General features: G+C 33.7%; 3 protein-coding genes across 8 annotated transcripts; 2 read left to right on the forward strand and 1 right to left on the reverse strand.

Moving 5' to 3' along the window:
* The first annotated feature begins 2,449 nt into the window (after positions 1–2,449).
* On the forward strand, positions 2,450–4,653 carry LOC101243803 (U4/U6 small nuclear ribonucleoprotein Prp31 homolog). Of its 3 annotated transcripts, none has more exons than XM_026031833.2 (3): positions 2,451–2,658; positions 2,886–3,886; positions 4,029–4,653. In XM_026031833.2, the coding sequence occupies exons 1-2, from the start codon at positions 2,647–2,649 to the stop codon at positions 3,855–3,857; spliced, it is 984 nt and encodes a 327-aa protein (XP_025887618.1). In that variant the 5' UTR covers positions 2,451–2,646; the 3' UTR covers positions 3,858–3,886; positions 4,029–4,653. The 3 variants fall into 3 exon arrangements, with proteins under 3 accessions (XP_069143661.1, XP_025887618.1, XP_069143662.1); XM_069287561.1 differs by having other exon boundaries at positions 2,451–2,617; positions 4,029–4,652; XM_069287560.1 differs by lacking the exon at positions 4,029–4,653 and having other exon boundaries at positions 2,450–2,658; positions 2,886–4,003.
* Positions 4,654–5,338: 685 nt separating this feature from the next.
* Positions 5,339–17,578, forward strand: LOC101259060 (uncharacterized). Of its 4 annotated transcripts, XM_026032159.2 has the most exons (21): positions 5,352–5,830; positions 6,018–6,106; positions 6,357–6,466; positions 6,758–6,812; positions 7,620–7,708; positions 9,028–9,094; positions 9,173–9,235; positions 9,431–9,601; positions 9,721–9,814; positions 9,899–9,975; positions 10,071–10,143; positions 11,986–12,029; positions 12,181–12,248; positions 13,079–13,164; positions 13,266–13,423; positions 13,516–14,851; positions 15,264–15,532; positions 15,958–16,161; positions 16,240–16,396; positions 16,721–17,027; positions 17,376–17,578. In XM_026032159.2, the coding sequence occupies exons 1-20, from the start codon at positions 5,719–5,721 to the stop codon at positions 17,008–17,010; spliced, it is 3,612 nt and encodes a 1,203-aa protein (XP_025887944.1). In that variant the 5' UTR covers positions 5,352–5,718; the 3' UTR covers positions 17,011–17,027; positions 17,376–17,578. The 4 variants fall into 4 exon arrangements, with proteins under 4 accessions (XP_004244156.1, XP_025887944.1, XP_025887945.1 ...); XM_004244108.5 differs by lacking the exon at positions 17,376–17,578 and having other exon boundaries at positions 5,339–5,830; positions 16,721–17,329; XM_026032160.2 differs by lacking the exon at positions 17,376–17,578 and having other exon boundaries at positions 5,372–5,830; positions 6,367–6,466; positions 16,721–17,329.
* Positions 17,475–22,842, reverse strand: FIE (fertilization-independent endosperm protein). The gene is made up of 13 exons (NM_001247555.2): positions 22,574–22,842; positions 21,271–21,336; positions 21,048–21,170; positions 20,627–20,707; positions 20,368–20,460; positions 20,164–20,239; positions 19,350–19,429; positions 19,178–19,249; positions 18,784–18,843; positions 18,602–18,698; positions 18,192–18,255; positions 18,046–18,105; positions 17,475–17,961 (listed from the first exon to the last, which is right to left on the reverse strand). Exons 1-13 carry the CDS (start codon positions 22,751–22,753, stop codon positions 17,895–17,897), a joined length of 1,119 nt encoding a protein of 372 aa, NP_001234484.2. The 5' UTR covers positions 22,754–22,842; the 3' UTR covers positions 17,475–17,894.
* Between the last annotated feature and the right edge of the window lie 953 nt (positions 22,843–23,795).

The following is a 23,795-nucleotide window of genomic DNA, read 5'->3' on the forward strand; positions in this document are numbered from 1 at the left end:
ACATAATGCTAATGATAATAAGACAAGAGAAAGTAAATATATTGACACTCACATTTAAAGGCTATAATTGTAATTATAAATATCTTTTCGTTTATCACAAAAATGTTCTTATCCAATATAATGCTATCAAAATTTTAAAAAATATTAAATTCAAAAAAATAGGAAATATATATGAATGATAATAAAAATAAGCGAAGTAAATATATTTTACTTTCACACTATAAAGGCGATGTTATTAAAAAAAGTTCATTTATAATTAAAAAATATTTTTACTTAGAATAGCATTATCAGATTTGAAAATAGATAATATCAAACATAGAATTACAAAACAAAAAACATAATCCTTCTTAATTAATATTTTTTTTTAAAAATCAAACATAGGATTAAAAAAATAAAAACATAGTCCTTCTAGATTAATATTTTATAATATACTTTTTTCTAATCATATATTATGATAATAAAAAAAAAGTACTAACTTATATTATTATTAATATTATTATTATTATTATATATTTTTAAAGTATTCAAAATTAAAGTTTTAAATTAATTTAATTGGATCTGTAAATCTGTCATTTCCGGACGCATGTGCCAATGTTGAATACTAATATATATATTCTAATGTAAAAAATCATCTTTTTGTTAAAATAAAAATATATGTTACAAATAATGTGAAAGATCGGGATCAAGATATAATACTCGTAAGAAATTAAGAATATGTTGGATTATTCCTAAATAAAACCTTAAGTGGTAATTAGGGATAAACAGTACTCTAATTAGCAAGTTGAACTTTTTGATAAAAGAAAAATATCATTTCAAAAGTGTGTTTCTAAAAATTAATTACAAAAATTTAAATTTAATCAAATCTCAATACAGATCTCAAACATAAAATATATAGTAAAATTTAAAAAAAAGTTATAATGCTACAATTATTTATTTTTTGCATCGTATAAATTGGTGAAAATCAAAATAAATGATCTCTCAAAGTATATTGTTAATCAATTGAATGAATCTTTCTGAAATTTTAAACAAGAAGGAGATGTAGGACTTTGTTCAAAGCCAAACTTATTTGACTCACACGTGATTGTCAAATTATACAAGTAATTTATATTAATTTAATGACTACATGTCCACACATCAACTCATTAAAAATGTAATAATTCCATTATATTATATAGTCTAATATATGCAAATTTCAACTTGAGTTTTCTAGTACCCATGACCCAACTAACATAATTTATTTTTGTACATAGTAATTACCCAAATTAGATATACTATGACTATTCGAAGGTTGTTTCTAGACAATGTAATGTACCAATGCATTCATTTCACTTCTATTACTTGTTACTTTTGTTTTAAGATATTTATTATGATTTTTTTCGTTTAAATACGATAAAAAATACATTTTAAAATGTTGATTTAATTAATTTTCATATAGTTTAACTATTTAAAAATGAAATATGATAAGTACTTAATGACGATCATTGTCATAATATATATTAACTATGTATCTAAAATTACTTATTCCAGTTCATATTCGTGTTGTGTATACTTTATTCTCTCTCTCTATATATTTTTCTAAAGCTATTAAATACACGTGCACATTATGTTTTCAGGTGAATTTAATTTTATCTAGGACATTCATAATGTCAATGATATACAAAGGGATGACATAAAGGCATGAAAATATGTTTTTAGCAACATATACATGTCAATGCTCTATAAATTTCTAGTTTGAAATTAAGTACACCTAACATTTTTTCCCCATACGTCTTTGTAAACTTGTCTTATCCGTTTAGTTCAATCTTTAATGATGTAATATTAATTATTAGGTAATCATCGGATGATAGAAATTCTCAAAGAGTTGTGATCCACATATTTAATCGATAGATTAAAACTAATTACACTCGTTAATTAAGCATATAAAAAATATGTACATTTAGTTGTGTATTAACATTAGGACCTTTTAATTAGCTTATACAAAATCCTCATAATACTAATGACTATGCATTAGTAATTACTCAAAACATTACATTGTAAAATTGTTCCTATTAAAATGGTTTCTTATATTTGGTAGTTGGTTCAAAATAGTTTGTATTATGTGGATATTTTTCATCCTCTAAGTTTATTAAAACTGAACTTTTTTTTTTGTCGTCAAGATATTTATGAAACGCTTATTATGAAATTTAATAAAAACGTGAAAATATAAAACATTTAACCGAAACTTACATTTAAAATTACAATTATAGTTTATGTCATATTTAGTTTATTTCAGGAGCTTGATACCATATCTTGTCAAACTTAATGGACCAAACTGCTTAACATAATACTTAAGAGGCTAATTAACATTTTTAACAATATACATAAAATTATTCTAAAATCCTAACTAAATTCGGAAAAAAAAAATACTCCTATTCCTATACAAACACGGAAACAAAAAATTCCTTTTATACGTATGTGAATAAGAACAAAAATATTATTAGCTATTATTCAAAAATATGGCACTTGTTGATTCATTCATAGCTGATTTAGATGAATTAGACGTATTATCCGATGATGTTCATGGAAAAGCTGATATGGATGATTTTGATAATATTTCAAAGCTACAAAAATCACGTAGGTACGTTGATATAATGCAGAAAGTTGAAGATGCGAATAAAGGTGATGTTATTATTGAAGAAGATGATCATGAATATAAGTTGATAGTAGATTGTAACGCATTATCTGTTGAAATTGAGGATGAGATTTTTATAATTCATAATTTTATTCGGGATATGTATAGATTGAAGTTTCCTGAGTTAGATTCACTTGTTAATCATCCAGTTGATTATGCTAGGGTTGTTAAAAAAATTGGGAATGAAACGGATCTGACTCTTGTTGATTTGCAGGAATTGTTACCTTCAGCTATTATCATGGTTGTTTCTGTTACGGCGTCAACTACTAGTGGCAAGCCGTTGCCGGAGGATGTTTTACAGAGGACATTGGAAGCATGTGATAGAACCCTAGCTCTTGATTCATCGAAGAAGAAGGTCGTTGATTTTGTTGAGAGTCGAATGAGTACTATTGCTCCTAATCTGTGTGGTGTTGTTGGTAGTGCAGTTGCTGCGAAACTAATGTGTTGTGCTGGTGGTTTATCGTTGTTGGCGAATATGCCTGCTGATAATGTGAGGAGTCTGGGTGGTAAAAGGAAGAATTTAGCAGGGTTTTCCACAGCTAATGCTTTGCGATTTTGTTATATTGAGGAAACAGATGTATATCAGAGTACACCTCCTTCGTTGAGGGTGAAAGTTTGTAGAATTTTGGCGAATAAAGCTATTCTAGCAGCACGAATGGACTTGAGCAAAGCTGGAATGTTCAATTTTAAGGAAGAGATTTGTAAAAAGATGGAGAAATTGCAAGAGTTACCTCCTGCAAGGCTGCCAAAGCCTCTTCCAGTTCCTGATTTTAGGTCTAAGAAGCAGAGAGGTGGTGTTCGGCATAGAAAGAGGAAAGATCTATATCAGGTTACAGAGGCGCAGAAGCTGAGGAATAGGGTGAAGTTTGGGTTACCTGAAGAAAGCTCGTTAGGGGATGGATTAGGGGTGGGCTATGGTATGCTTGGTCAGGCTGGAAGTGGCAAGTTGCTTGTATCAGCTCGTCAGAACAAGAAAAAAGCAAAGATTTACAAGGTGAAGAGTTATGGCGGCAGTGGTGCAGCAGCCAGATCAGGCCTGATGAGTTCGAGTTTTGCCTTCACACCTGCACAAGGGATTGAGCTATCGAATCCTCAGGCATATACGGATGGAACTCAAAGCGCCTATTTTTCTGAGACAGGAACATTTTCAAAGATTAAGAGACAAAAGTCCGTTTTTGGTGTTTGAGATTGCAAGTTCAATCATGATTCCATTAGGTAGCAATGACTTACTTTACAGCTTTATGTTTACTGTGAAATATTAACATCCAATACTAGTTTTCCAGTTTTATCATTTCACATTCAAATCCTATCATCATGCTATGTGATTCCTGATTTTAGTTGTTTGGCCAATTTCGAGGTGTTCTGTACCTGTCTACCTTCAAAACGAAGCAGATTGATGAGTTTATCCATGGAAGCAATGTTATGCGAGGATAGTACGAGCTTGAGGAGGTGATCGAAGTCACGTGCATGTGAGTTCCACGACTTCTCCTGTGTTTTGTGCAGAACTGAAAGCTTGACGTAAACAACATAAATAATCAAGCAATAATTGAAATTCTAAATCGTTAAATTCCACGTAGTCCAATTTCAAGTGTCTACAAAACAAAGTTGCAAAAATATACTGCAGGTGAGTTTTGTACTAAACGCATGGCATGATAAATTCTAAAACCAGAATAAATAAAGTATTACAATTACAGCCAATCAAATTATGTTAACATGTAAATAAATTCATAAAGAAAGAAAATTATTATCAAAATGAAAAAAGGAGTAAAAGGCAAACAATTACAGATTAGAATGAGGAAGCTTGATTAGTGGAATGGTAAAGTGGTAACAGCTAAGACGTAGCAAAATCAATTTTATAATTCTATTCATACGCGCTACCCCACCCTTTTGTTATTAAATTATTATTATTATTATTATTACTTTTAATATTATTCATTATTTAATGTTTTCATCATTACTTATTTATTCTTCTATTTGTTTCAAACATGCTCTCCCAAAAAGGTTCTTTAATCAAATTATTATATCATAAATTGTTTTTGTTTTGAAATACAATAAGCTCTATTTCATTCTTCTCAAAGTTATTAGTGAAATTATGAGAATATATATATAAATATTACAAATTGACTTATAGAATAATATCAAATACTTTTGATAGTCTTTTTAAAAAACTTATAAAAAGTTATATACGTAAATTTATTCATATACAACAATTTACAAATCACACAAGCAATAGATTGCTTTAATTAGGTACGAAACTCAATCGAAGTGATTATAAATGGTTGGAATTATTTTTTTTATAAATATATGATAAATGTAAAATCTCTTTATTTTGTTTACTTTTTTATATTTCAAATTCTTTAGTGAAAATCATAAATACGCCACTCGTTTTACATTATGAGATATTCTCATTAAACATCGTTTGTAGAATATATTAGAAAAAATAAATACATATACTAAGCTTGTATATTATTATCTCTTATTTGATACATTTTTTAAGCATATACATTAATCATACATTATATTGTGTATTAATAATACAAAGAATTTCAACATATGCATTAGATTGATTAATGACATAACTAAGCTAAAAAACAAAGGATAAAATCAAGTCGTGTACGAAAAAATAATATCAATATAACTAATACGTCTATTATTAAATGCAAGTATAATAAATACTAGTATAACATGAAGATACAAAACATGTTTGATGATCAATAATGACATTTCCATTGTCCTTCTTCCTGACAAAAATACCACTCATTTTTTCCCAGATCCAATACATTCATCCATCTTCGTCATTCCCCAGAAAATAAATTCATCATCAATTCACTATAATTTGTAGTAGTAATTACTTCAACACCATCACCGGAAGTTAATTATACTGCTCCCAGGTCCCACCGAATCTCTATCGCACGTGATTCCTACGTGCTACCGACTCATCCCTTTTCACCAATCCATATATCCATTTCTCACATTCACATCACCCAGCCGCCGAAGTCGATTTCCGGTGCCGGTGAACTTCACCGTTGTGTTAGATCTGGTGAGAGATGGAGTCGATACTAGCTAGAGCATTGGAGTATACATTGAAGTACTGGTTAAAGTCATTTTCCCGAGATCAGTTCAAATTGCAAGGGCGTACAGCGCAGCTTTCTAATTTAGGTCGGGTCTTTTTCTTTCTTATTAGTTTTCGAATTTCGAGATTCAACGAAAGTTGTAGTTTCTAAATATGTAAAATTCTCTGGAAATTCGAGCTGGTCACAATAATTTTAGGACAGAGATAGTATGTTATTTGAAGCTTGTTACTTAATTATACAGCTGAAAAATTGGTGATTGATTTGTTTGGTAGATATAAATGGAGATGCTTTACATGCGAGCACGGGATTACCACCGGCATTGAATGTTACAACGGCGAAAGTTGGGAAATTGGAGATCATTGTTAGTGGTTTTGTCTCTTTATTTAATGTTTGGATTGCTAAATTCATTATTTTATGAATGAAAATACAAAAAAATGATCTTTGTTAGCTCAGTTAATTAGTTGGCAATCTGAACTTTCATCTTTTTGGTGAGGGTTTGATTTTCCGCTTTGTAATCCCTCTGTCCCCATTTTTTTAAAAAAACATTTAAGTCTAATTGTGTATTGTTATAATTGTCCTTTATTTGTTTAACTTTGGTTTTTCAACTCAAGCTTCCGTCAGTAAGCAATGTGCAAACGGAGCCAATAGTTGTGCAAATTGATAGACTTGATTTAGTTCTTGAAGAAAGAGATGATCTTGATACACCTAAGAGCTCTAGCAGGTATTATAGAGGCTCAACATGATTGATTTACCTTTTTGGATAGTAGCTCACGCGTTGGCCATATATTTTGAAGTTCAAACTTGAAAATTTGATTTTCTGAAGTTGTGTTTGGACGTGCATTTTATTTGGAAAAAGTAGTTGAAGTTTTTTTGAATGGAAGTTCAAATTTCTGCAAAACAGAGATTTGAAGACAAAATTTTCATAAGTTGATCCAAAATCTATGGCCAAATGCTAGCTTGAGCTTGGTTTGATTATTGTTGTCTCACTTGGTATCATACTGCTTTCCATCAGTCCGGTGTCATCTGGTAGCTCCTCGAAGGGAAGTGGATATGGATTTGCTGACAAGGTTAGCAACATAATAGTATCAGCTTACTTGGTTTGATGTTATGTAAGAGTGTTTGAGTTAATTCCTTGCGGGGCAATGGGAATTGTGCGTACATAATTTGTTTAGATTTGATGATTTCATACACAATTTTGAATGTGATAATAAAAGTTGATTACGAAATACGAACTAGCAAGTTGCAATTATGATATCATCCATCATACGGGTGTTTCAAGAGAAGGATGAAATACATTTTTTGAGATAAAGAGAAGGATGAAATACTTAAAAATGCATATAATTTTAAGATTGCTGATGTAAAGCATAATTCAATGGGTTCAGTAGACCCTTAGTATTGTTTAATCAGCATAAACTTTTTATAGGTCTGCAGATGGTCATATCTTCCATATAAGTGTGTAACTAAAGCATCAAGATATTGATTTAAGCTCTTGGTCTTTCTGTTATAATTATTATTTTGCTTCTTCATAGTATCCATCACCAAACTGAAAAGGGAAGGTGGTACATAGGGCTATTCTACTATTGAAATCATATGATATCCAACATCAGCATGCATCAATTTGGTAATTGCAATATGCCTCTTTTCTTTTAAGAAATCAATGTAACTGTGTTTCTTTGTTTTCCATTTTTTCTTGGGTAGAAAACTCTAAGCAGAACTCAGTTGTAATAGATATTTTATTACATGAAAGTAACTCTACTTTGGTCAAGTTCCTCGACTATTCTATGCTAACTGATTTCTCTATGTACTACATTCATCACTACTCTTCTTATTTTCCTTTGTCTTTGTGTTTAAATTCTCAAGTTCTGGATTGTCAGATTGCAGATGGCATGACATTACAAGTCCATACAGTTAATCTTCTACTTGAAACTCACGGAGGTGCTCGACGCCGAGGAGGAGCAAGCTGGTAAGTGTTCAATACCTTCATTACTGATTCTTTATATCCTATTTTTCCTGTTTCTTTTACTTACGAGAACCAATTCTGCACTCTCCACCTGTTTCAAAATCGGACTGGATATTCTTATCCCTCAATGCTTTCTGATTCCCTATTCTATTATCAGATCCTCAAGCAAGAAACAAGTACATAATTGAATAGAACAAGATGGACCTAGTGATGGTAGGTAGGACTAATGTTGATCAGTTCCGTCTAAACTCTAGTCCATCACATTTCACCTGCGCTTGAGACCCAATTTGAAAGCATTCTTCCTTAACTGCAGAATTTAGACTTTAAGAACATAACTAGAAATTTGGTACACTCAGTGAGCTGGGATATTTCTGCAGATTCTTTTAATGAATGACTGAGAACTATTGAGCTGCTGACATTCAACATAAAATTAAAGATTTCAGGCAGAACAAAAATTTACAGATAGTAATAGGAGCAATAGGCGAAGAAGCTTAGAAGAGACCACTACTGATGCTAGGAGTGAAAGCATGTTAATAATATGGATTTGGATTTAGGCCTGGACACCACGGTTATAAAATTAAAAAAATAAACATGGATTTGGATTTAGAGTGGCTTCACAGAAAAGAAAAATATATGGGTTTGAAGTCACTTTGAACTTGGAAAAGAACAAGGTAGTGACTCCTAGGTTGAGATTTTATAGAATTATAGCTTGATATAACGACAAAAATTGTTCCAGAAGCCGATAGCAGTAAAACTCAAAGCAAAGCATAAATAAATCACTGGACATGGTTTAGATATTGCCATACTGCTCCATATAAATCAAAGGGTTCTTTTTTCTATTTATGTCCAGATCAAAATCGTGTATTATCCTACTTTGATCCTTTTGACACTCAATTCTATGTCCAAAAGAAAAGAGAAGAAAGAAAAGCAAGTAGATGCTTAGAAGACTGTCAAATATGTCGGATAAGTAGTTCTTGAACATCATAGATTGGTTTGTTGGGTCATCTAAACCTGAGAAATGGCAATATAATAATTCACAATTTACCATTATTATTTGCATATTGCCTTTCTACACCTATATATCACTGCACTCTATTTGAGAGCATTCAGACATTGAGTGCAAAATGGTACTTCGAAAGGCTCCAAACTTATAAATCACATTCTATTGTTTATGCTCAGATTCCCTTGCATCTTTTGGCAGGCTCTTAGCAAAAACTTGTGAGCATTTTTATTTACCTGTTAGGTTTGGTTTCAAACAGTCCCATGATTTAGTTTTCTATGTTAGATAATGTTCTATCTCTCTTTATTGATTGTTTCACCAGGGCATCACCTATGGCATCAATTACTATACACAATCTTCTTCTGTATACTACAAATGAGAACTGGGAGGTAAGGTTGCATTTATTTTAGATGAGATGACTTGTGTAGTTGTTGCTTAAGAATGACTCAAACAGTATGCTATTGCAGGTTGTAAATCTAAAGGAAGCTAGGGATTTCTCTACTGGCAAGGAGTTCATATATGTGTTCAAAGTAATTACATTTCTTTTTCTACTATTTAGAAATTTTTCCCAATTTATTTACATGAATGAGATTTTATTATTCTCGCGGTAATATCTACAAGATTGTTCTGAGTACTTTTTTCTTTTATGCAGTGTCGTAAATCCTTTTTACTCATCTTTGCATCATTGTGTCGTGTTGCATCATCTACTTTTCTTTTAATAACAGAAACTTGAGTGGGGACATCTATCTATTGACCTGTTACCTCATCCTGATATGTTCGCGGATGCAAATTTTGGAAGCTCTCAAGGGGGGAATAACAAGAGAGATGAAGATGGAGCAAAGCGAGTGTTTTTTGGCGGGGAGAGATTCATTGAAGGAATATCTGGAGAAGCTAATGTAATTCAAATTGGGCACACAATTTTCTTTCTATGAATTTTGGATATGAACATAGGTTATGATTTGAGGCATACAGACCACTGATATTAATGGATTTCTTGCCTTTACATTGTTATCAGATAACGATTCAGAGGACTGGACTAAATAGTCCACTAGGACTTGAAGTTCAATTGCACATTACAGAAACTGTTTGTCCAGCTCTAAGTGAACCAGGCATGTAAAAAGAAATCGTGCATTTTGTGGATCTTTTCATGTCTTGTTCTTTACAATTTGCTTATCACTATTTTGATTTTGCAGGATTACGAGCTCTTCTTCGCTTCATGACAGGATTGTATGTCTGTATAAACAGAGGAGATGTCAAGCCAAATCAGCAAGTATGAGTGACTCCATTGTCATTGACTTATTAAAATGGAGCCAAAGTGTTGATATAACCTTTCTGACTTTTCCAATGGATTGTTAACTATGACAGCATACAGAAGCAGCTGGGCGGTCTTTGGTCTCCGTTGTTGTGGACCACATTTTTCTACGTTTGAAGGACACAGGTTAGGTTGGCCACCTCTAATAAATGTATTCTTTTCCCTTTGTAGGGGACAGGCGGTGAGAAGATTCCTATCTACCAAAAGCTAACTATATATCTATCTGAATTAAACCTATAAAACCAAAAGAATAAAAAGAAGAAGATGAAATTTAACACTTTGAGTTTTTTTTCCAAAGGTAACAAACAGTATATTCATCTTTGTTGGTAGCACGTTAACAAAATGATCAATAAAAGTTCAAGCTGTTCTTCTCTACTTACAAGGACACTAAAAAGTGTAATATTGGTTCTGTTTCAATCTCAGGAAAAATCCTTTTGCCGAAAAATAAGAGACAATATATTCCAGCTTAATCTTTTGTAGAGAATTGTGTTTGTCTTCAGAACACCTAGCATACTTGTAGTTTAAGGAGAATAACTCAAACAGTATGATCTAAAAGTGATGATGCAGCAAAGTAATGCCTTATAGTTAAACTTCAAGGATGAAACACATGATGAACTTAATCAATCAAGTGAAGCTATATTTTGAGATCGGGACTAAAATACATACACCAAATTGGTTTACAAGTAAATGATGTGGATCACAATTTGGAGGATATTAGATAAATCTAACTTACTCTTGGTGGAGGATGATTTCTAAACAACTTATTATATTTAATTCTTTTTATCTTTAATGTTTGCTTTTGTTCAACTTCAAGTAACTTTAGTCTTCATGAAACCTTAAACCAAAAAGTACTCCCCCTCTAATAGCTTAAGCTTTTAGGTTTGGTAACTCAACTGAGTAGGCAAAAGTCTTGACTTTGAGTGTCATATCACCCCGTGCTTGGCTCAGGAAATGAATCACCTACATGTAAGGATGCTGCTGCAAATAAATGTGTCCTCACTCTAATAGTTATTTGTATACATTTTACACAAAAGATAAGGAAGCAATTAAAAAGAGATCCTAGTACATTTTACATCCCTTGCACTCCTTTTGTAAGACATTCCATTTCTTTCATTTGAGTTGGGGAAAAATGTACAATAAGTGTTTTTATATTGCCTTTCTTCTCTCAAAATCCAAACTTGCGAGTTCCTTTGTGATAGTCCTAGGCAACACTTGTGCTATGTTGAACATTGAGAATGTAGGTTTGAAAAAAGATGTTGACAAACCTACAATGCATGTGAAGATGATTGTTTCCCCCTTTGAACTCCTCACACAAGGAGACAAAATTACCATCATCTACCTCCTAGTTACCCTCCAGATAGTTTCATGTAAAGGTGATTTTACATCATTGCTTTGTGTATAAATTCTTCAATATCCTCCACTCCTAGTCTTCAGTGGCCCTACAGAAACAATATTCCAAGTGACTCTGAAACTATTTGTTCTTAAATAGTTTTCCATCATTGCCTAACTATAATTATGCCGCTCCAAACACTAATGGAAAGTGTGAACCTCTACCATTTGACTGTGCTCAAAACCCCAGACAAATATCTGGAGTTTTCTATTTTTTGCCTTTGACAGCACTGAACTTCGTTTTATGGAAGATCAAATTGTTGCACCTCATTGATAAGTCCACTTTAAGATTTGTCGGGTCACTTAGCTGGTCTACCTTTTTTTTTTTGCTAGAAGACAGCTGAAGCAAATGTAGTTCAATGCATGAACTGTCTGCTACCCCTTGAGCAATTTATAGTATCCAAAGTGATTTGTGGATATATTATGTTTTTATTAAGGATCTATGAATGGATGTTTTGCTTGCCTTCTTTGCGAAGCCTTTGATTTAAATAGAGGATACTATAATCCATACTGTAAGGTTTCTTACATCACATCAGGTTCTTTTAGAAGTTTCACAATTAGTGTCGGTTTGCTTTGCAGAATTTCAGCTTGAACTTTTGATGCAGTCTTTATTCTTTTCTCGGGTACGATTTCTTATTGATCCAAAAAGGCTTCTACTTTATCTTTTTATGTTGATTCATGAACTGAGATGCAGCGCATTATATGCTGGTGGAACCAGCAGTTGTTTTGTTTGTTCTTCATTAGGGCCTTTATATTGGATTTTTCCTTCTGCAGGAAAGTATTGCAGGTGGAGAAAGTGCCAAATGCTTAACTCGTCTTATGATAGGAGGAGCCTTTTTAAGGCAAGTTTCTGTGATTCTGTTATCATAGCACAGAATCGCATACTACATAAGCTGAAAAGAATGCATTGACTGCTACTTGAACTTATTTGAACAAAAATATATTTATTGTTTATCACTAGTTGCAACCAAATAACCATGTTTGCTTAGAATTATATGCATTCTTTATATCTGGCTCTGGTAACTCCGTTATGTATGCTAACTTCAGTTTGCGAGTCTCAGAGATATCATCACAAAATCTTTACCTTCACAGTCATGCAAGAGATGAACTAATTCTGTTGTCATTGCAACTATAGCTTGAATTATTCAAGTTTTCAAATATGAATCGTTTTAACCTGTGAAACAGTCCCAGAGCTCAGATCACTAAACTATTTCATTATTATGTTTTGTATCTCATAGAGGGTTGACTCAATCTGCAATAGCATCTGCAGCTTACTGCTCATATCAGTTGTTCTCTGACAAACTGCTTGTGAATATATGTTCTTGCACTTGGAGCATTTGTGTCATCAAATACTTTTGGATTTGATCCTCATTAAAAGGAGTAAATGGAGTTTCTCTTTGTTCTACTTCTAAACTATATCTATTTGTTGGAGTTCATGCAGTTAGCTTTAACAATTCTTACTTTGCCCTTCTTGCAAGAGGAATTCAGAGCCAAAGATCTTAAAAACAACTTATGTTGGCAAAAGTAAACCCTAATTTAGTCTCATAGGGTCGGTTACTTGATAACAATCTGATTTAATTGATACAAAGTCCTTTCTGAAAAACTCTTTTGCTGAATTTGAGAGTTGAGTTTCTACAGCACGTTCTAAGTGCACCAGATGATTTAAATGCAGGGATACATTTTCACGCCCTCCATGCACCTTGGTGCAGCCATCTGAGTTGACGGATTCTGATGATGTTTTGAACATTCCAGACTTTGGTACTAACATCAATTTTGCGGTACATTTGTTCTGTCGATAGATTGCTTAATCTAGAATTTATGGTTGAAATTGAATGTATTTCTCCTTTTTCTTAATTCAGGTAAAGATTTTTGTCCTCCCATTTATCCTCTAGGGAACCAGCAGGGGAACTTCAGTGCTGGGGTCCCCTTGATCTCTCTTCATTCTCTTCAGCTCAAGCCTTCGCCATCTCCACCAACTTTTGCTTCTACAACAGTTATCAATTGTCAGCCCCTTATGGTATTCATGTGCTACTAGATAACAACCTCATATTGTCTTTTCTTTTGGCTATCTGATGATGAACTATGCTGCTCTTCTTGTTTGTTTGCCAGATTCATCTTCAGGAAGAATCATGTTTGAGGATATGTTCCTTTTTAGCTGATGGGATTGTAGTTAATCCTGGTGGTGTAGTTCTATCAGATTTCTCGATTAACTCCCTCACATTCAATCTTAAGGGGTTAGATATCATTGTCCCATTAGACATAGGAACAGGAAATCATACTGTTCCAGGTGGAGATGATGTTTGTCATAGTTTGTTTGGTGGAGCAAGCCTTCATATTGAAAATTTCACCCTTTCTGAGTCACCTACTCTTAAGCTGGGGCTACTAAACCTCGAGAAGGATCCGGCATGCTTCAGTCTGTGGGAAGATCAACCAATTGATGGTAGCCAGAAGAAATGGACTGCTGGTGCTTCAGTCATTAGTCTCTCTCTACAAACATGTAAAGATTCAACTGGACTCCAAAATTCTCTTGCATTACCTTCAAATTCATGGAGATGTGTTGAGCTGAAAGGTGCTTGCCTTGAAGTAGCAATGGCTACTGCAGATGGAGGCCCTTTAACAAATGTCCCACCTCCGGGAGGAATTGTTAGAGTGGGAGTTGCCTGTCAGCAGTATTTGTCCAACACTTCAGTTGAGCAATTATTTTTTGTCCTAGATTTTTACACATATTTTGGGAGAGTAAGCGAAAAGATAGCAGTTGCTGGGAGGTTCAATTCGCAGGCGGAAGTAAGTCATAAAACTTTAGGTCGATCATTAAGCAAAAAGGTTCCCGGAGATGCTGCTGTATGTTTATCAGTAAATGATCTGCACCTAAGATTTTTGGAATCTTCTGCTGCTGACATTTCAGGAATGCCGTTGGTCCAATTTATAGGCAAAGGCCTGTTCATCAAAGTTACTCATAGAACCTTGGGGGGTGCTATAGCCATTTCGTCCAGTTTGCTTTGGGAAGGTGTTGAAGTTGATTGTGCAGACACTCTGAGTAGCTTGCCACGTGAGGACAGCTCGGTGTGGACTTCAAACCAAAATGGCCATTTTGTGGAGAATGGAACTCAACTTAGATCTGTCTTTTGGGTGCAAAACAGGAAGATCTATCGATCAAATGGCAGTTTTGTTTCAGTTCCCTTCTTGGACGTAAAAATGGTACAGGTGATCCCTTATAAAACACAGGACATGGAGTGTCACAGTCTAAATGTTTCAGCTTGTATTTCTGGTGTCCGCCTTGGAGGAGGAATGAATTACACAGAAGCCTTACTTCATAGGTTTGGAATTCTTGGGCCAGATGGTGGTCCTGGGGAAGGGCTTACTAAAGGATTGAAGCATCTGTCTGCTGGGCCTTTGTCTAAACTTTTGAAAGCAACACCTCTTACCCTTGATGAGCATCAAGATGGTTGGACTCTTCAACTTACAATGATGCTATATACTTTTTCCATCCTTATTTGGTTGCACTTTTTCTTTGGCACTTTGGCTAGGAGAATACTTGAATATATGGGTGGTTTAATAGTTGTGAGTTAATATAGTGGAGCCAGAGTATGCCTTTTTCGCTGAAAGAATAATTAGACGATAAAATGATAAAAAAAGAGGATAAATGGTCCACAAAGCTGTCTTATTTTGAACGTGTTAAAACGTACCCTTTAAGGAAAGTGGCTGCATTTTGTAATAACTTGAAAAGGGAAATTAGGCACAAGCATTTCGAGATGGAGAGAGTATTCATTTTCTTTGCCATCTATGATTTCACTGATTAACTTTGCTTGTGATGTTGATCAATGATCTCATTTCTTTCTGGTTTTCCTTCTTTCTAGATGGAAAGGACACTGGTAGATTACAGTTGGAAACACCTGATGACGTGGATATATCCATAGAATTCAAAGATTGGTTATTTGCTCTGGAAGGTGCACAAGAAGAAGCAGAAAGGTGGTGGTTCTGTGATCATGAAGATTCTGTCAGAGAAGAGCGGTGTTGGCACACAACTTTCCAGAACATTTGTGTTAAAGCAAGCAGTTCTAAGCATGTAACAAATGACAGCGGAAAATCTCCTGGCAAAAAAAGATACCCCCTCGAGTTGATTACTGTAAGCACTTTATTCTTATTGTGCAATATATTTGCCTTGGTGGAAATGATAAACTTGATTCATGTTAGAAAATACTTTATATCTTGCATATGGGGTTTTTCCGACTGTAACTTTAAAACAAGGTCTAGACAAGAAACATTGCAATGATTGTTTTGCTGTTTTTCCATCTATCTTTATAGCTTAAAACAGATAAATATGCACTAACCTTAGTCTTTATGCAAATAACTAGTTTCTTTGTTCTCTTGTTTTAATAATGGCCTGAGATGTGTTTAAATGGAGCAACATGGTCAGTATTCATATAGTCGATCCCAACTTGATTGGGATTGAGGCCTTGCAGTTATTGTCACTTTTGCTCACTTACTTGTAACTTTTTTTCTTTTCATGGAGATTTTTAAGACAAGTAACCTAACTAGGAGCTGCTGCAGGTTGGTATGGAAGGTCTGCAGATCTTAAAACCACGTTCTCCACATAGTATCAGGCAAGATAGTCCTGAAGGACCTCTTAAAGAGACTGCTGAGAGATTTGGTGGTATGAACATCGAAGTAGACATAGTGAATTGCGAAGACGATATTGATGATGGATTGGGAAAGTGGATTGTCGAAAATTTGAAATTTTCTGTCAAACAGCCGGTACAAAAATTTTGCAAGTTTGTCCTTTGATTTCTATCTCCCTGCTTTGTGTAATAAAGAAGTTTGTGTATTTGGCAGATCGAGGCAGTAGTGACTAAGGCTGAGCTCAAGTATCTTGCTTTCTTGTGCAAGTCTGAGGTTGACTCCATGGGTCGGATTGCCGCTGGAATTCTGCGGGTACTTAAGTTAGAAAATAAAATTGGCGCAGGAGCAATCAGTCAACTAAGTAACTTAGGTAATTTTTGCATCTTATTTAGAACTTCATTTTTCACAATATATTTCTTCATTCTGTAGTCTCGAGATTCTATACATAAACAAGCTTAATGAATCAGTAGCACTTCTAATTACTAAAATAGAAGTTTCTGCCCTAAGGTAGCTGAGCTCTGCTCCAAAATATTCCCTTCAACAAAGAGCAAGGCCATATTTGTTGGATATTACACATTAAACATTTAGTATATGGTGCCATCTCTTGGCCTTTTCCACTCTTAACCATTATATTGTGCTAATGCATTGTTTGCTGGTTAATGATTTAGTGATTTGGACTCATAAATACTTGCAGGAAGTGAAAGCTTTGATAGAATATTTACTCCTGAAAAACTCAGCAGAGACAATAGCAGCAGTAGTATGGGCCTAAGTCCTTCGTCAAATATCACTGGTGGAAGCCGAAACCCATATCTTGAGTCAACAGTAGCTTCTCTTGAGGACATGATCAAGGAATCACAGACCAAATGTTCTTCTTTAAGTGTTGAACTAGCTAATTCAACATCTTCTCTCGATGACGTTAAAGAGCTGAGTCAGAAACTGGAGAACATGCAGAAATTATTGATGCAATTGCGAACTCAAGTTTAATTTGTTTGTCCTCCCCTGTAAGTCATTTTTGGTAGTATGTTATGTTACTATAGTTAAAGAATCATACAGGCTTTCCATTCTTTTTGTACATATGTACTATCCAAAATATGTTGAGCATGTAGCACAGCGAGAAAATGTAGTAGAAGAAAGAAACCTCAGTTGCATAGTAAATTTTGTATTGATGTATGATCGGGCAAAACCAAAAAAAGAATTTCATCACCCACTTATGTTAGGGTTTCTTGATATTGAATTGTATTTTGCCATCATTATGGAAGATCATTATGTTTGGCCAAATTAAGCACATCGTTGATTTTTGTCATTTAAGGGTTTCTTGATTCTTACACATTTTGCTATTTTGCTTTCAGTGATATGGAAAATCATTTTGTTGGACAAATTTGAGCATCATTTTTGGCATTACCACTGCCTTTCTTTCTGAGATAAAATTAGGTACGCTATGAATATAAATTGGTCAAATTGGTTTGTATACACTTATGTACATATTTTGGTAAACATCAAAGTATTAATAAGTTAATCAAGTACAAACCAAAATAACTTATGCAAAAGAAAACTCCCAAATACAGAGTGATTGTTTTTCCTTCTTTCTTTTACAAAGGTATTTTTGTCAATCGAAATAATACGAAGAACAAGATAAAAGGGGAGTCATAGTAATAATGCTAAAAACGATAACTAGACAAGTTTGACGTCCTATCAACCTTCCCAGATCATCGACCTCCATATGTCCAGCACTAATAGTACAAGTTCGATTCACTGGCACATCGAGATAGTCTCACAAGAAAGAGGTCAGAGATAAAGTTAAGCAGAATTTACAGGTGTGTTTGCATGTTTAGATATACTTTCGATCCTTCATAATAGTACATTCAAACTCAAAAAGTTGTTGCTACCACATCCCAGCGCCATATAGTCCCATCTTCACAACAGCTAAGTATGGTGCTGAAGAAAAAAGACAATCGGTTAGTGAAAGATATATCAAAAACATACACCAGAAGCAGTTAAAAAGTGATTTTGGATCTTAACCTTCCATCAAAAGACATGGCAGTCTGTCTAATTGGTTGTTTAGATTGAACATGAGACAGCCTGCAAAAGTTAAGCACAAACACTTTAAATCCAAAACATCAACGAGAAGGATCAGAAACTAGGGAGGGGGATGGATAGACATTAACTTTGCAATCAAAGTTGGCGGGCTTGTTTGTACTTCCCAGACAAAGATCTTGCCTTCTCTATTTCCTGTTAGACATAAGGTCAACGGGTGAATTCCAGAACAAGCTTGGGTCAAAACATACTATGAGTAATCTAGCATGCATGCAACAAATGGACCTAAAAACTTTTCGTTTATATTTTACTTGGGATAATATTAGATAATCTTGACAGCCTCTGGGTTACAAATGACTTCATGCCACACTCAGCAACCCCAGATTTTTTTTTTTTTTTTGGGGTGGGGGTGGGGGGTTACACAAGCAGTAACATTTGATTCCAAATTTGAGCATTATCCAGTGAACAGTACACTAACAGAAAAACTGTTGAGAAAACTCAGTAAGCACATTCAAGATTTTGATTTAACACTTAGAATTACCTATAGCTGCTGTTTTGTAGTGATAATCAAATGAAAGCTTAATAAACCATATATCACACTCCGGCACAGGATACTTTTGGAGGACGTCACTGGTGCCCTAAATGTAGAGCAATATACATTAGGAAATTTTCCAATTTTAGAAAATAATTATTAAAAAAATGGTTCAAACATGACCAACTAACCTCTCCAGCAGATTGTTCTTTCATCTTTGGTTCCCATAATAGAATTTCATTGTCAACACTCTTGAGTATTTCCAACAAAATTTAAGGATCAGTACAAGTAAAATATGAGAAGACCATGTAAAAGACGAGAAGATATCCTCAATCCATTAACAAGTAATTTTCAACTTGAGGTTGACAGCTCATGGTTAAGAAAGAAAGCTATTCTTTGCTTTTCCAGAGGTTCCCAGATTTGCTCTGATTTCCCCTCGACGAAATCAGAAGAGTAAATATCTCCCGGTAAGAAAGATAAAGCCAACCAATAATTCATACAATAGAACAGTTCTTTTCTAATAAGCTCATATAGAAGAACGGTAAAAAAAAAGAATTCAGGTAGAAAGCAGGTCAATATATTCACCTTGGACAAGATAAAATCACCAAGCCATCTGTTACAGTCAACGTAGTTGTTATGGACAGAAGCTATTAACAACTGAAAGGACAAAAAGAAGGTTACAGCAAGAAAAAATCCTCCAACCAAACTTTCAGAAGAAAGAAGGCAGGGAAGGAGAGAATTAACAAGAGTTACTCACTGGAAACTGTACATATTTTGTGGGAAACTTGGAAGGAAGATCCGTCCAAGTAAACGATTTCTCCACATATGTCCAGAATTCTGTAGCACAAGTAGTTCATCAGAAAAGAAATATCAGCTCATATTGATGTTACTTCTTTATATATACTGGTAACATTACTCAAATTGATGTTACTTCATTTTATTTTTTTTCAAACTTGTGTAACAACAGAGCACCAATGGAGCAGATGACTACTTAATCTGACTCATAGCCAACGCTACATCGTTTCCAGGGACAACAGTAAGGTAATTGCTGATAGGTGTGACTATAACTAGGGAAGTAAAGTAGTGTAGATAAAAAGCATTGTGAACACCAGAATACATAAATTCTAGGATAACTGCATGCTGCCTAATATTCCTTCCAGGTAATTGGTACATTGATAACTGCGGTTGGATCTTTGAAAACGTTGGCATCATTTTTATACTTGTAACCAAAGACAAAGATATCCTTGTAGAAATATGTGCTAATAAATTAATGTATTCCACAATGAAGATTGTGTGCAAGTCATTATTTCAACACGTCCAGGTAGTCGTGTGAGATTCAAGATATATCGGTGGCAAAATCACCAAATCCAGAAAAGTACAGGCATAGCACCATCATCATCCCTAAAGATTCTGGAAAAGCCTTGTGAATACAGCCAATAACAAGTTGCTACTCTAAAGATCACCCTCAGTTTTTCTCTTTTCAAAGTTTTAGACTGTGATGATACTTAGTATTATATCATATGTCGTATTTCAATAATACATGTGAAACTGAAAAGGGTTACAGGTTTTACCTTTCATTGACCAGATCTTAACAGTGTTATCCATTCCACAGCTAGCAATCCGATATATATCAGTAGGATGGAAGTCCTACAAACATCACAAACCAGCTGATATGCTTAAATATTGGTTCTCAGTATTAGTAAAAGATGTGAAAGACATTACTTTGCGACCAACTCCATCCTTGGAGTGGAACTGCAATTGACAGAGAAACTTACCACACTAAGTACTTCATTCCGATGACCTCCAGCGCCAGCAAATACCAAAATGCATATTCCAGTATGAACATTCCACAAGCGAACAGATTCATCCTGTAACACTCGTGATAATTACACTATGCCATGTAAAATATTTGCAAAATTGATTGATACTCCACATACATCTTGCAACTGTGCAAATATTTTTCTTCCAATAAAGAGGATCAAATATATTTTTCCTTGCGGGGGAAGGAAATAGAGGAATCCATAAGGTACATACTTTGCTGGCAGATAATACAAGAGATGGTTTCAAGGGTTGAGTCCTAATTTCATTTACTGAGTCTCCGTGCCCCACAAAGCTCTGTTCAATCATAAGAAAGTAGATTAAAATAGATTAATAGACATATGATATTAAGTTAACATGTAACTAGCTTTAACTTTTAAGAGAACCTTTCTCTTTCAAGTTTGTATTGTTAATACAACTTAACATGGAACGAATCATGAAGGAATATTTAACTTGTAAATATCATGATGAATAAGATGGATTGAATCATGGAAAAAGGAAATACTTTAGTTTTAAGATAAAGATCAATTAGAGGGCTGTTAAAAACTCATATGCAGATATTCATTTTTTATAACTAAAAGAGCAACTACTTTTGTTTGAGCATGTAAAATGTGAATCAGAGATTTCATGTCAAGACCTTGTGTAGCTTCTCTTTCCCAGCATCAATAACACGAATAACTCCATTTATTCCACCAGCCACTAAGAATGGACTTCCATCAATATTGCAGGCCCAACTTACAGTGTAAAAGGATTCATCTTTCTGATTTACACAGCACATGGAAAAAACAAAAGTTTTTTAAGTATATGAAATAACATATGTACAGAACAGATGGAACAACTGTGTGCTTGCAACTTCTTACATCTTCATCAATATAAGACTGCAGCACAGCAATGACACCACCTTCGAGACACTGATATACAGTCACCTGACGAACAGCCAGAAAATAAAGACTAGTCAGGATATCGACAATTGGCATACAGTAAAAGCATATCCTGACTTCCTGAGGCTAGTACTATTCTTCTGTTGTTGTTATCTTCTTTCAGTTCGGTATTCTGAAACAACTCTCAGATGACATATCTAGACCAATAAAAGACACATCACTTAACAAGAGCATGCACTTCTCCAAATCCTAAATTTACTTTTACATCATCCATAACTCTCAACTTAGATTAGAAATACAACAAGATATATAATAGCATAACTCCACACTGCTAAGAGATTATACAAGATTACAATCCATACCCAATTCTGAGAATCATAACCTTTGCCATGAACAATTTATAATAGTAAGGTGAACCATTAGGTAATTATTATCAAATCTGTTGAATATGTGGCACTCTGCATGTGTGGAGAAACATACAAAAACTGTCGATCATTACACCATACAACATAAGTTTGTACAAAGCTGGCTCATCCATCCTAAGTCATAACTACATAAAGACATTTCAGTTTGTGACGCATCAATGAATCTACCAAGATAAGCATAAGAGCAATTGTAGGAAACAAAAAGGGTCCTTGAACCATCAATCAACATTAAAGCAACTTGCAAGTCCAATTTTAGCACAATTTCATCTGAAACAAGCAGCAGCTCAACTAATATTAACCCCGAGGCATTTAAAAAAATAAGACAGACCAAGATGGAAAGAAAAACAAAAGATTGATACTTCTTACCTAAATTGTACAAATTTTGAACTTCCATACTAATACATGAACCCAAAAATAACAACAACAAGAAGACCAACTCTTCAACATTAACCCGTTTCATTTCAGAACTCAAGACAAATGAATGAAAAAATTGAACTTCCATACCAATAAATGAAGCCAATAATCACACACACAAAAAAAAAGAGCAACCCATCAGTCTCAAACAATTGGGACAGTTACACCCATACCCGTCATCCCGTTTCATTCTAGAACTCAAGACAAATCCTAAAAGAACGAAAATTTCGAACTTTCATAGTAATACATGAAGCCAACAACCACAATAACAACAATAAGAGCAACCCACCAACCTCAAACAATTAGGTCGTTCATACACGTACCCGTTTACCCGTTTCATTCCAGAGCTCAAATTACTAAAAGAAAAGTATTATATTCCACAAATTCGAATCAGCACAACAAACAAAATACAATTTTGACAAACCCCAAATGAAAAAACTCACACGATTTCCGCCCACAGTAGCAAAGACATTGAAGTAGCGCGAATCAATGAAATTGAAGACGACGCCATATAATGGGCGTTTGCCTTCTTGGAGTCTGTTCGTCACTCTATACTCCTTTTTCCTTGACGGTGTTAATGATCCAACAACTGGCTCACATCCTAGAGGTACTCTGGCCGCCATTGCTATCACTCCGCCAGAGCTTAGAGAGGAACGAAAAACTCTACATATTTACAGTGTCCCTAAAATATTTGTTAAAAAAAAAAAGACGCAAGTGACATTTTTTTTTAAGATTAATTTTATACGTGAGATGAAATTAGCGTTTTAGATATGATCTAAATTTTCAAATTAATATGATTTTCAGAATTTTAAATTATAATTTAAACGTTTTAAATAGAAAAATCGACCTGAATATATATTTTATTTTTAAAAACCTTAATAAAAATATTTTACCATCATTGTATTAAGTGCACAAGACATATCATTGTGAGTTTGTGACATTAATTAATTGAAAAAAACAATTTCTTTTACTAACACCTTGAACAGTATTAAGGTTCGATCAATTAATACGGTATGTTTTAAGAATAATATTATGATACGGTATATGTGATTTATTAAATTTTTATTTATTTGATAAGATTGTAAAAAAAATATAGAATAATTTTATAATTTATGATTTTTTTATATTCATGATAAAATGTTCAAACGACATATCCAAATAAAATTTGAACTTTATCTTATGATGATTTTGTGTCATATGACCAAACAAGATTCTAAACAAAAGTATATCAAGTACATCAGGAAAATAAATATGATTCTAAAGTAAAATTATCTTTAATTAGAGTAAAGTGATATTCTTCAACGATGAAAATAGTGTCACATGAAATGAACAAAACAAGTGTTGTATTCTATCTATATTAAAATACTGTCATATTTTATTTTTCGAGAGTAATTTAATCAATATTAATTTTAAATGAAAATAGGCGAAGAAGTATAGTTGGTTAGGAGGTATGGAGAGTTACTTTTACTTTTTGAGGGTGTAGGCTCGTAGATGTTTGTTATTGTACTAGCGACATTTCTTTCTTATTGACTTTGCAGTTTCTTCTTCGTTAGTTATTATGTTTTCTTCTTCTTTATACTTGAATTGATTGCTCTTGAGATGTGAGTATTCAAAAATAATTTCTTTACCTTCGCGAGATGGTGAAAAAATTTGCATATATTTTAT

Source organism: Solanum lycopersicum, chromosome 7 (genome assembly GCF_036512215.1).
Source record: "Solanum lycopersicum chromosome 7, SLM_r2.1".
NCBI classification, from domain to species: Eukaryota; Viridiplantae; Streptophyta; class Magnoliopsida; order Solanales; family Solanaceae; genus Solanum; species Solanum lycopersicum.